The sequence below is a fragment of the Condylura cristata genome, unplaced genomic scaffold (assembly GCF_000260355.1).
Source record: "Condylura cristata isolate star-nosed mole 26May11 unplaced genomic scaffold, ConCri1.0 scaffold00005, whole genome shotgun sequence".
Classification (NCBI taxonomy): domain Eukaryota; kingdom Metazoa; phylum Chordata; class Mammalia; order Eulipotyphla; family Talpidae; genus Condylura; species Condylura cristata.
The window spans coordinates 8,450,769-8,463,622 of record NW_004567106.1 but is presented as its reverse complement, the minus strand read 5'-3'; the positions used below and the strand labels follow the sequence as shown (position 1 = coordinate 8,463,622).

The 12,854-nt window shown below is 37.0% G+C and overlaps 1 protein-coding gene across 1 annotated transcript in view; it reads right to left on the bottom strand.

Moving 5' to 3' along the window:
- Positions 1-435: 435 nt before the first annotated feature.
- The window catches only part of AKAP9 (A kinase (PRKA) anchor protein 9), a 126,290-nt gene continuing 113,871 nt past the window's right edge, over positions 436-12,854 (bottom strand). Inside the window, exons 44-50 of the mRNA XM_012720920.1 lie at positions 8,570-8,752; positions 7,173-7,373; positions 6,109-6,341; positions 3,899-3,984; positions 2,605-2,734; positions 1,964-2,103; positions 436-984 (exon numbers count right to left, since the gene is read on the bottom strand). Of these exons, the coding sequence (XP_012576374.1) occupies positions 950-984; positions 1,964-2,103; positions 2,605-2,734; positions 3,899-3,984; positions 6,109-6,341; positions 7,173-7,373; positions 8,570-8,752 (1,008 nt within the window). The 3' untranslated portion in view covers positions 436-949. The remainder of the gene's footprint in view (positions 985-1,963; positions 2,104-2,604; positions 2,735-3,898; positions 3,985-6,108; positions 6,342-7,172; positions 7,374-8,569; positions 8,753-12,854) is intronic.

Sequence of the window (12,854 nt, the reverse complement as noted above, 5' to 3'; positions counted from 1 at the left end):
CTCTCCACCTACCTCCTGTTAATGAAGTGTCATGCTCTTCTGTGTAGTCTGTATTGATTACTGATGTCTAAGGGATGCTAACGGTTCATGCTGAAGTCACTACAGAGCTCTCTTCAGTAGTGTTCTTGTTAACTGTTAGTTGTTACTTCCAGGAGCAAAGTGCAGAACCTCTCCAGCACAGTCATTCTGGTGCCATAATCTCAAGTCCTTCAGAAAGAATATCTCTGAGAACATCCTACCCCGTACACTATGTAGGGATGCAGTAAGTCTATAAACCTGGAAACAGGCACTCACCAGGCAGTACATCTGCTAGCACCTCAATCTTGGGATTTCTCAGCCTTCTTGGGAGAAATAAATTTCTGTTGTTTATGAACCTCTCAGCATGAACAAACTAAGATATATACCACTTTAAAAAAGAAGGCAGTTCAAATACAGTGTGGTCAAAATGGTGAAGTCATTTTTATTTCAGTACTTGACAAAATACCCCATAAAATTCAAAACTTCTACCATTATACAAAAATAGGTCTCTACAAGTGATATTATCTGTCTTCATCACCAGTAGCAAATATATTAGGCAGAAATATGTAACTTCAGTAGCCTTATAAGAAAAGTGCAGGTCACTTCAAGCTACACATTCAGCAGTATCATAATGCGTAAAAGTTTATCTTTTTACCCATCTGATAAATACACAAGGTTTATAATTTAATCATTTAAATTAGCATTCCACAAATATACATGTAATTTCATGATTATTGTGCATGAATACATAATGTTTATATGTACAAATTCCAGTTTGTTTTCATGTGCTGGCATGTGATTTGTATACAATAAGAAGCTGTGTTCATATTGGTCCCCCACTGGATATTCACAATAGAAAAGCACAAAATAACCATTGATTTACAAAAGGGAATTTGTTTAAAATCATTTCGATTCATGATATTTTAAAGGATTATCTTCTCATGCCAGCATGAAATTGAGTTGAACCTGTAAGAGAAAAACACAACACTTAAAATTATTTCAAATATAATTACTTCCTGTAACAGACTACTTCATGAACTGATCTTTTAAAAGAGATTTGGAAAATATATTTAAATGTCACTATGGCAAATAAGTGAGAATAATTTTAAGATTCTGTTTAAAGTACCCTGGATAGGATGAATGCTTCTATTAACTCCTGCTTTTTAAAAAATCTTTTAGTTTTCAAAATTTAGGCCTTACCATATTTGGAAGCTCAAAATCAAACTGAACTGACCAACTACACTCCAGTTCTGATGATAGTTTCCTATAATTACAAGTTGGTTGGGCTTGGTGATTTTTTTTTTTTGTAGGAAGAGATTAATAAAATAACCTGCCATTAGCTCTATTTTGCAGGGCTAATATGTAAAAAAAAAAAAAAGGGGGGGGCCTTTTAACAAAGTAAATATATAAAGATTAACCTAAAGTGTGTTGGCTTAAATAAGAATGACATAAATAATTGAGAGAAAATTTGGGAAAGGAGGTTTTCCCACAACGAACAGGGACTCTACTTAAGTACAGTTTACTGAACCAGGAATAGATTTCTGGTAGTATAAAAGCACAAGGTCCCAGTACAGATAAAGATTACATTATGTGTTTAAGTTGCTTCCTTCACTCATTTGCCAAATCTAATTTGCATGTCTCAGTATATATTACTTAGAACATGTTCTCCAGTAGACACTGTAGACTTTGCAAAGTCATGATCATTCTGGATTTCATCTAATCAATCTGATGAATGAAAATAGCAGAGAATCCTTTCAAAGGCAGGGAGAAGAAGTAGAAGAGTAAGATCCAATATGATTAATTATGTCTTAAATTCCTAAATTTGATAAGTTATGTAACCAATTATAAAATTTGATTCTTCTAACAAAAGTTTAGTTGCTTTCCAAGAAAGAAAGAGTTCTAGGTGTATACAATGGTGCTGCCAATACGTGGTTAAGTTGAGTACCTGACTGTACAGTTCCAAGTCTTCTTTGTAGTGCCTCTAACCGGGTGATATAATCTGTCAGGGCTCTGTCAGGATCATAGTTCTGAAGCTGAGAACATGCTAGCGAACCAGGATTTAAGTCTGCTGAAGGGCCTGTGTACCTAGTATAAGATTAAAAACATGAACATAAATTCAAATTATATAGGAACAATCCAAGTAATACCAATCTTCCTCTATCCTGCAATCAAAAGGAAGACCACTAGCATATTGTCCAATCTGTATCTGCCATGCTTCTGAGTTTGTGGTGTTTAAAAAGAAACAACTCTTCAATAAATTCATCCCAGGAAGGTCCAGCACATAAAGTCCCATGAAGGGAAGGAATAAAAAAAGTGAAAAATAAAAAAATGATGTCTAGTACATCTGTCAAAGAGGTACTTAATAAATAATACTTGATTTAATTAATTCCTAGATCCTTGAAAATAAGTTAAAAAAACAAAACAAAACTATTTCTGGCTCATTCTGCAATTATGTTGAACACATATACCTAAATCTTGTATCTAACTATTTTAATGCAAAAGAATTTTAAGTCCAAACAACACTGCCCTTTTCCTGTTAAGTGCCTTTTCTCTGTTAATTACTCCAGCATGTTTTCTCAGTCTTACCTATTTTGAAATGGTAAAGGAGACCTAAGACAGTCCAGATCTGATCTTGAGCGGTAAGTAGTATGCCGTGGCTCTCCATATAGCTCTAGCCCACCAGAAGAATGATAAAATGAGTCAGTTTTTTCAGCACCTAAATTAATACAAAATGCATCTTGTTAAAAAAAAAAGAACAACCAAAAAACAAACTCTTGAAAAACTACTATAAAACAGATTAGGATTTGAACGATAATTGTAATATATACTGTCCTAATTATAGTAATTTTCTTGTTACAGGAAAGAAACAACAGAATGACAAAGTTTGGCTTTCAAATATTTTGTTTACCTTTGAATTGAGCATTTATGAAAATGTGGAGCTTTAAGTCCAAGAAAAACTTAACTGGAGGGGTTTTTTTTGCCCAAAAACTCATGTTCGTTATAACTAGAGGTTAGGTGACGGGTGAGTGTGTGTACTTTGGGGGAGAAAAGATGTGGATAAAACATCATGATAATGTAACTAAGTCCTTTTATCATTGCTCTACTGACTTTTGTTGGAAAAAAAGAACATGAAAAATCAAGACTTGCTAGTAACTTTAAGCATATAACTGGCACAAATTTCAGTTGTTTCAGCTTAAGGACGTGTGTTTCAAAATATTTTGCTTAGAGCCTTTCTTTGCTGCTTAGCTACTGGAAGACTATGTGAAGGTAGGTTCAAACCAATACACAGTAGAGTTATACATGTATTGGTAACACTGTGTGCTCCCCAGCTTGTGACCAGATCTTTATGACTCAAACTAATGCTTGTTTTTACTTCTTGGTACAAAGAGAAGGAATTTTAACTGTTACCATTATTATATAATCTATTAGTGAACTCAGAATCTGAAAAGTCAAACCAATACTTTTCCACTTGATGAATAGCAACTCTATCCTGAAGTAGACCCTAAGAACAGTCCTAGAAAGAGTGGGCTCAAAGTCAGGCTGGCATGTTTGGATGCTGACTTTCCCTATTAGGAAATCCGTGGGAAATGACAAATTATTTTCATGTCTTAGGTTTTCAGCTATAAAAAGTGAGAATAATAGCAACTGAACTTACCTGACAGGATTGAACAGTACATGTAAAGAACAGGGTCTAGAACAGACTAAGTCCTCCATAAAAATCAGGTATTTTAACACTTTAAAAATACTGAGGTCCCCAGCTTTGTTATTTGTAAAGGCTTTCCGTCATTGGAAACAGATTCCAGAATATATTATTTGGAAGGTATTACACATGCTGTAATTTAGAGAATCATAAACATTAAATATAAACAGATGACTTCACCTGGATGCAGTCCATAGCTGTCCCTATTAATATTGATAGAGCCAGAATTTGTGACGCGATGCCACCGTTGAACCAAAAATTTCATCCTAAAAGATACCAAGAAAATATTTCATGTACATCTATAATCTAAAAGCATAAACACACACTTCCCCAAGAATCATTTACTTAACAACAGAGAAAAAATTTCAATGTAATCTCATGATGGCCTAATCTGAAAATAAGGAAATGTTCCTTGCTTCTTGCATAATTAACTGCAACAGAAGAACAGGGTTTACCAAGAGGCACTAGTGGCCTCTTGTGTTGACAGCGTCAGGTGTTACTCTTAGAGATACATAGGACACAAAGACATGAAAAACACAAGAGAGGGGGAAAAGTGGATGAGCAAAGAAAAGGGTGAAAAATAATGAAAAGAGAATAAAAGGCAGATGACATGGAAAGAGAAGAAAAGATCCATAAATTGGCAGTAGGAATGATCTGAGAACGCTGGAAGAGAAGTGAAGCCTTGCAATCAGGCATAAAAAACAATGCTGACTTCAAAAGAAATGGGGCTGACAGTGTTGTAAACCACATGCTGCAAGTTGCTACCTGCCCCATCCTTGAGCCAGGAATCTTTTTTAGCAATAGTTTTGATTTCTTACTTCCAATCAGTTTCAAGGCTCAGTTTTAGAAAGGTCAAAAACACTATGAATAGGGCCCTCCCTGGTGGCGCAGCGGGTTAAAGCACTGTGCTAAGAAGCTTAAGCCACTTCCGCATGAGTTCTATCCCCACCTGCCCTGGAGCAGATCCACATGGAGAGGCAGACCTCTCCTGACCGGCCCGCTGCTTTCCTCAGCAGCGTACTTCGTTGATCTGCCTGTTCTGCTCCCCATTCTGTCCCTGGTGAATCCTCTCACCCTCCACATCTCTGGCCTGTACCCCAGCTCTGTATGAATAAATAAATAATTCTTAAAAAAAAAACACTATGAATATATAAAATGGTAAGAAGAGAGAGACAGAACGACAGAGTGAAGTCATTCAATGGAAACTTGGTTTCATGGAATCATCCCAGATTCTAAGCAAAATTAATGGCTAAATCCTGTGACCTCTCATTTAGAGTCTTCTAAATTTCATGCATATCAGTCTTTCTCACTACAAAATGGGCTGCCTTTTAGGCAGGGATCATGTCTTTTTCATCAATTCGTGTCCCTGACATTTATTGCTATAGTTAAGTGTATGAGTTAATACAGGAATGAAAGATGAAGAAAGAGGAATTGGAACCATGAAAATATAGTGTGCAGTGGGGGGGGGGGGGGGCGGTCCAAGACTAGCAATAATATAAAACCTGAGCTCTTTTTAGAGAGCTGAAATGCTATGATTTTGTAACCTTTCTCAGGCCCAGTTTCCTCATCTGTGAAATTACATTCTAGACTTGGTATCTCAGACAACTTCTACTTAGATTATTCTGGGTGATATTTTTCAAAGAAAAACACAAAGAAAAAAAAGGACAACTCCCCTTGAAGATGCACCTGAGATAACCTGACAAGAAGTTAAAAATCAAATTCCTTTTTGACTCTGGCTCCTACTGAAATAAAAAGGAGGGAAGCATAGAGAAGACAGGTGTCTTGGTATATGCTAACTAGACAAGAGGACTGTAGTAGACCAGGTAGTTTGAATCTTGAATCAAGGTAGTTTGAATCATGGCTCCATTTTGACCACAGAATGACTACAAGAGTTCCTAACTTGGAATTAATAGACAAAGAGTGATAGAGAAACTAATAGAGTCCAATATCCTAAAGGTGTTGACCTGACTGCAGAGTTAGGCAAAGGCATCTTCTAACTAAGCCTGATTGTGTCACTTTAGCAATGAAAATGACTATATGTTAGGCTAAGTAATTTCTCAAAAAACAATTTTCTCTGTTATTGACAGTAATATATGAACTAGTTCATTCAGATTTCTTTCTTTCTTTTTTGAAAAACAATCCAGACTGGTGTGTAAACTCTGAATCACCAGCTCTCTGCATCTGAAAAGACTTTTTACAGGATGTCTGTGGTACAACAAAGTATTTTTTGCTAAAAGAATGAAAACACAGAAAGAACTGGGCATGTTGTACTGATGGCAAAGATTTCATAATATAGGACGTCAGAGCACAACAAACAAAGAAGAAGGGATTCCAAAGAACTCATCCTTTTAGAGCATCTACTAAAGTGCTTTTTCTTTCAAGTACATTACCTTGAAATTGCCATAGATACTCTAACAGCAGACCGGAATCTGGTGAAGCCCTTTGGACGGTTGGTGATGACCTCTAGATCTGTGAAAGCCGGCTGCCCCCCCATCCGGGCAAGAAGAGCCAGGGTAGCATCTTCACATTCTTGGAATCCACCCAGTAACAGCAGCAGGTATTTCTTCTGATAAATGAGAGCTTTTCTAAAGCTTTCTGCCCTCAGGTATTTACCATAAATTCTCTATGTTTAAAGAAGAGAAGGGAGGTAAAGACACTATTAAGAAGTCATTCAAATTATACTCCAGGGGAAGATAACATACATTTTATTTATAAATAGAGTAGTAGAATGGCAAATGTCTTCTCACTGCTTTCTATTTTATTAATAAAGTTGAAAGATAATTAACCTTAACCTTTACAGACTTCTGCCTTTTGAGTCAATCTGAATCTGAATTCTCATGTTGTAGTTATGCTTTTGTGTTTATTTTGGATAATAGTCCCTACTCATATTGAAAATATTTTTGTTACTCCATTATCATCAGAGGTTTCATTTTTTAACCACATAGAGCTACTACCTTTATGGTCATTAAACTATTTAACATTATCATTAATGCCTTTCATCTCTCTAAGAGTGATACTGGCGTAACTATTACAAACATTTTTCTTGGCTTTTATGTTACTTGATTAAAGTGTCTTTGCTGTACTATTCATTATTAATCACTTGAGAAGTTATTCAGAGGGTTTATATGTAATAAAGCATAATGTTCCATTATGGACAGCACTAGAATGGTGGTTCAGAGTTGACAAGATAACTTTCCGTTGTTTTCCCACTGTGGGAAGTGGGACTACCATGCTTAGGCAGCTGCCACTATGACACCAAAGAAGGCTAGGTTTGCATCACTACCAGCTATTTTGTGACCACCTAGAGTCCTGCATTCGCCACACAGACTAATTAGAGACTACAGACCCAGCCTGAGGACCATTTAAATTTTTGTTCGAGTAAGATCATGTGACACGAAACAGGGAAAAGTAGAGGACCAATTTTGATATATGTGTAGATGGAAGATGTTCCCACCTTTAAAGTGGCATGTTCTGAATCAGGGCTCAGATTTTGAAGTAATGCTTCATTTCTTAGTTCAGCTTTCAGTTTGTACACTTCGGCTTCTGCCCTTTTCAAGGATTTTTGGAGAGCCAGCTTTTCTCTGTTCCAGACTTCTTTTTCAGAAGCAATGATGGCTTCAATGTTGTCACCACCGCTGAATGAAACTCTAGAAGACTACAGAGAACAGAGCCTTGTTACATAGTTTTTAAGAACAAGTCTCTGAAGTAAAGTCTGAATTAAACATATTAAAGGTAGCCCCCAGGGGGATATAAGAAGCCTTAATTTTCCAACTTTAGACAAAGAAAGTTCAAAGCCAATCTCAACTGACATTAACAAATATACACTAATTCTAAGTATATGGTCCTTTGCAGAACAGATCAGTTTTGCAAGTAAAATTACTTCAGAAAGTATGGCTCCAGAGAAGGTGTTTAGTTTTCTAAATTAGAACTAAAATATAGAACTAAAAATACCTCAAAAGATTAGCAGATGGACAATTTGGGGCCAAATGTTGAGCCTGAAATAATGCATGGGAGAGTTGGGAAAAACAATGCAGCACATATATTGGCAAGTGAATCCCTACAAAAGCTACTTGGTTATCATGTATTTGACTATTTCGCTGTCTTAGAGGTCCCTCCTATATTTATACTGGTTGATTCTAGAAGTCAGCATTTATTTTGTATATAGTTCTTTTGCTTTTATTGCGACATTTTATTGAGGTAACATGGTTTACAACAATGCCTATAATTTGGGGCTATCTATTCAGAGCTCTTCAGGTATATATTACCAAAGCACCTATAATCCTCCACCACAGTCCACTGGATACCCCCTTCCCTTATGCCCTCATGGTATCTCATCCCCAACTCCTCCCCTCCAGTCCTTTAGCTTTTGTGAAATGTAAAGAATGGAAAATAAAAATTTTAGGGTTCTAAATTTCAGTATAGTTTATTAGGCTGAATACATAATTTAATGATACCTTTCACTCTGCAGCATGAACAAAGTAACTGAAGAAAATAGTCACAATTAGTATTTTTTTTTTATATATGTCCGCTGTCAGGACACAGTTAACAAGAAACTGGTTTTAGAGAATAGCAGATCCTGGTTTAACTACTTACTTTAATTTCCTCATGTACAAGGTGGGTGTCGACTAAATACACAGAATATATATAACCTTGAACCCAGAGAAAATGCCCAATAAATAACAGCTAACATTATTATTGTTATCCCTCTAAATATTTGTCATTGATATTACCAAGAATCAGACACTTAACATTTTTCAATTATCAGGGTTAAACATTGAAACTAGATAGTAGAAATTGTAATTCTGGATTACTACTTGTAATATAAGATGTAGGCATACAAAAAATACTCACATAATCTCTGCCAGCTCCTGTCTGTCGATACCACCTAATCTGCTCTTCCAGCTTCATAATTATGTTTCTTAAATCATTCTTTTCTTCGGTCAGTTGACTGATATGTCCTGTCAGTTCAGCATTTTGTCTCAGTAGTCTTTCAGTCAATGAGCCACAGGAAGTACCTGGAGATACTAAGCTAGGCTAGAAAGATAAAATGGCATAAGATCAAGTAAGCACAAGTGTAAATGTATAATGCACATATGAAGATGTGGGCAGGTACCATGATGCTTGAGTTGAGTCTTAAGTAGCAAGTAGGAATTTCCCAGTTAAGAAAGAGAGAGAGAAGCACATATTAAAAAAAGGAACAGCATGTATAAAGACACAAAGGTCTGAGTGAGAGTGTGCTGCTTTTAGGCAGCTGTAAGTTACTTTTTAAAAGCAAGTCCCCCACTCTGGGAGGGCTCAGGTTCCGGGAATTTTGGCAGACTGCAGGAGCTGCTTTTACCCCTCGGTAAGGTCCTGGAGGTGAAGGGAGATGTCTTAGCTCGGTGAGTGGAGCCCAGGTTGAAGAAAGACTACAGATCTGATCTGGAGCACCTGAGCACTGGGCAAAGCCACTGACGGACTAGCTCGACCAGCTCAGGAGTGGGCAAGATGGCGGCAGAGTAAAGACGCTGAGACAACTACATCCAGGCTAGCAGGGAATATATAAAAATGGACTATAGACTTACATGCTACGAGTTTCAACCCAAATGAGAAAACCCTGGACTTACTAGAAGGAAGATAACTGAGGGAGAATCAGCAGTTGGGGAGTTCTGATAAGGGAACTATTATCTGGAAGCGCCACAGACAGGATAAGTGGAACACTGAAATTCTGATCGATTGAGGGAATGCCAAGGCTCTAGCGCTGCAGACAGAGGCTTCCCCCTCATTCGGCTCTGCAGACAGAGGCTTCCCCCTCGGTGAGTAGAACCAAGGGGGGGGAGGGGGGAGAAAGAATGCGCCAAGTGGACACATAAAGTCAGGGGGGTAGAGAAGAAAATCTGGTAATCTGGTGAAGAGGGCAGCTGCAAGGCATGCAACCCTTTCATCCACCCCCACAGCATAGGCCTGGAGGCTTGTTCCCGGTATTAGTCACTAAGGTGGGGACAGCAAGTTCACAAAGCCCCTGAGTTAAAAGGGTGGAAAAAAAGAAACGGTTAGATTGAATCAAAACAGACCCATTAATACTCCCCTAAGTAGTAGTGAAAGACTGCTCAGGGAGAGATGGCCTGGAGGTGTAGAGGGAGGACTGACAGCCTGGAAAACTGGGGAATGTGCAGAATTAGGACTCAAGGTGTTACTGAACAGCAGTGGCTGGAAGACGTGTGAGCCAGTAAGGCACTGCCTTGCAAAACTCACAGTGCTCAAAAAATAAACAAAACCAGTGACTGGCTCAATCATAGGCCCAGCTGCAACACTTCTAATGCACCCCACCCTCCGGGGCTACATTCAAGCATAGAGGGAACCCGGGACATCAGAAGGCTATAAAGATCAACAGGCACCTTCCAGACAAGGACTCAACGAATTTCCAGAAGAAGCTGAACACCACAAGAGACCCCTGAGCATCACTGGAAGCATAATTCCACACACTAGAGGTTGGAAAAACAGGAGATATTGAAACAAAACAAGGCTCAGAATACTCTCCACAAGTGAAGTGTCTGGAAGCCCCTCTGCCATCCCAAAGAGAAGAGCCAGAAAAAATGCGAGTCAATAATAGCAACACTGTGTTTCAACAAATAGTAAGTATTAGAAAATACATGACAGGGAAAAGATGACAAAAAAATATTCAAGCCAAGTCCACAGGGGTAAAATTTACCACAAAAAGATCAGTCAGCAAAACCCACCAAAGAAATAGAAGAAATGTTCAGCCTACCAGATAAGGAACTCAGAATCATCATGATAAACAAACAAAAAGAAGATGAGAAGGAAAAAAATGAAATGAGGCAAATCATCAAGGAGTTGAAGAACGCAAACAAGGAAATGAATGGAAGAAATGAAAAAGAAAAAAAATTATATGAGACAAGCATTCAACAAACTGAACTAAGAAAATGAGACATTAAAAAAGGAAATAGAATTGCACGTGATGAAAAGGCTACTAGAGGAGATAAGGAATGCTGGGAAAAGTAATGAAAACAGAATAGATGAAATGGAAGCACGAATCAGCACTCTTGAAGACACAGAAACTAAGAGAATTAAAAATGAAAAAGAAAGAGAAGTAAAAAGGTAAAGGAATGAATAAACAAGAGCTATCTGACACCATTCGGAAAGGAAACATCAGAGTTATAGGTATCCCAGAAGGTGAAGAGAAAGGCCAAGCAATAGAGAAAATATTCACAGAGATAATAGAAGAGTACTTCCCTAATATGAAGATGAAAGTAGACATCGCAGAAGAAAGAAGAACAACAAACTACCATGATGAGAGGAGAAAAACAGCAAGATATATTATTATAAAACTTCCAAGAATACAAGACAAGGAAAAGATAATGAGAATGACCAGAAGGAAGAAATAAATAACCTATAAAGGGAAACCGATCCAGATGACATCAGACTTCTCTGAAGAAAGAATAAGGGCATTCTCAGTCAAACAGAAACTCTACAATTTTGACATGACAAAACCCCTAATCAAAAAAAATACTACAAGAAGCCCTCAAATCAAATGCAATAGAAGAATGAACAAGAACAGTTCAAAACAAGGAATAAAAATACAGAAGGACCATAATGGCAAATGTAGGTGCCAGTATATCAATATTATCCCTAAATGTAAATGGCTTAAACTCATCAGTAAAAAGACACAGAGCTGCAGGATGGATTAAAAAACAGAACCCATCATTCTACTGTCTGCAGGAAACACATCTAACTACAAAAGATAAAAACAGACTGAAAATAAAAGGATGGAAAACAGTTACACAAGCAAATGGACCAAAAAAGAAGGCAGGAACTGCTATACTTATATCAGATCAAATAGACTTCAAACTAAAAAAGGTTAAAAGAGACACACAGAAGGTCACTACATTATGGTTAAGGGGATAATACAACAAGAAGACATAACAATCATCAACATATATGTACCAAATGAAGGAGCAGCAAGATATATCAGGAAACTACTGTAATCTATGAAAACGTATATCAGAGAAAATATATACATAGTAGGGACTCAACATGCCACTCTCCACAATGGACAGATTAACAAGACAAAAAATAAGCAAAGACACTAAAGCTCTGAACAAGGACCTGGACAACATGTGTCTAACAGACATCTATAGAATACTGTACCCCAAAAAATCGAGTACACATTTTTCTCAAACCCACATGGATCATCCTCTAGGACTGACCACATATTGGGTCACAAGATAAATATCAATAGATACACTAAGATCGAAATCATACCAACTATTTTCTCTGACCATGAAAGAATAAAACTAGAAATAAACCATATGAGTAAGACAAGAAACCCACCTACCATGTGGAGACTGAAACCCACACTACTGGAGGATCACTGGATCAATGAGGAGATCAAAGAAGAAATAAAAAAACACCTGGAGAAGAATGACAACGATGACACAAATCTCCAAAACTTATGGGACATATTAAAAGCAGTTATAAGAGGAAAATGTATAGCATTACAGGTTCACATAAAGAAACAAGAAATAACTCAAAGAAACAACCTAATGTCCTACCTTAAAGAACTAAAAAAGAACAACAAAATAACCCAAAAACCAGTAGAAGACAGGAAACAATAAAAGTTAAATCAGAAATAAATGAAATAGATGTTAGAAAATCAGTCCAAAAAAATCAATGAAACCAAAAGTTGGTTCTTCGAAAAAATATACAAGATAGACAGGCCACTAGCCAGGCTCACAAAGAAAAAACAAGAGAAAGCACAAATAAACAGAATCATAAACAAAAGAGAAGAAATCACAACAGATCCAGCAGAAATCAAAAGAATAATCAGAGAATACTATGAACAACTATATGAAAACAAGTTAGACAATTTAACAGAAATGGACAAATTCCTACAACTCTACAACCACCCAAAGCTAGATAAAGAAGAAATAGAACAGCTAAACAGACCAATTACAAGCAAGGAAATAGAAGAAGTAATCAAAACCCTCCCCAAAAGTAAAAGCCCAGGACTGGATGCATTTACTAATGAATTTTACCTAACAATCAGAAAAGAACTAGTGCCCATTCTACACAGACTCATCCAAAAAATCGAAAAAGAAGGAAAACTACCACATACTTTCTATGAAGCCAACATCAC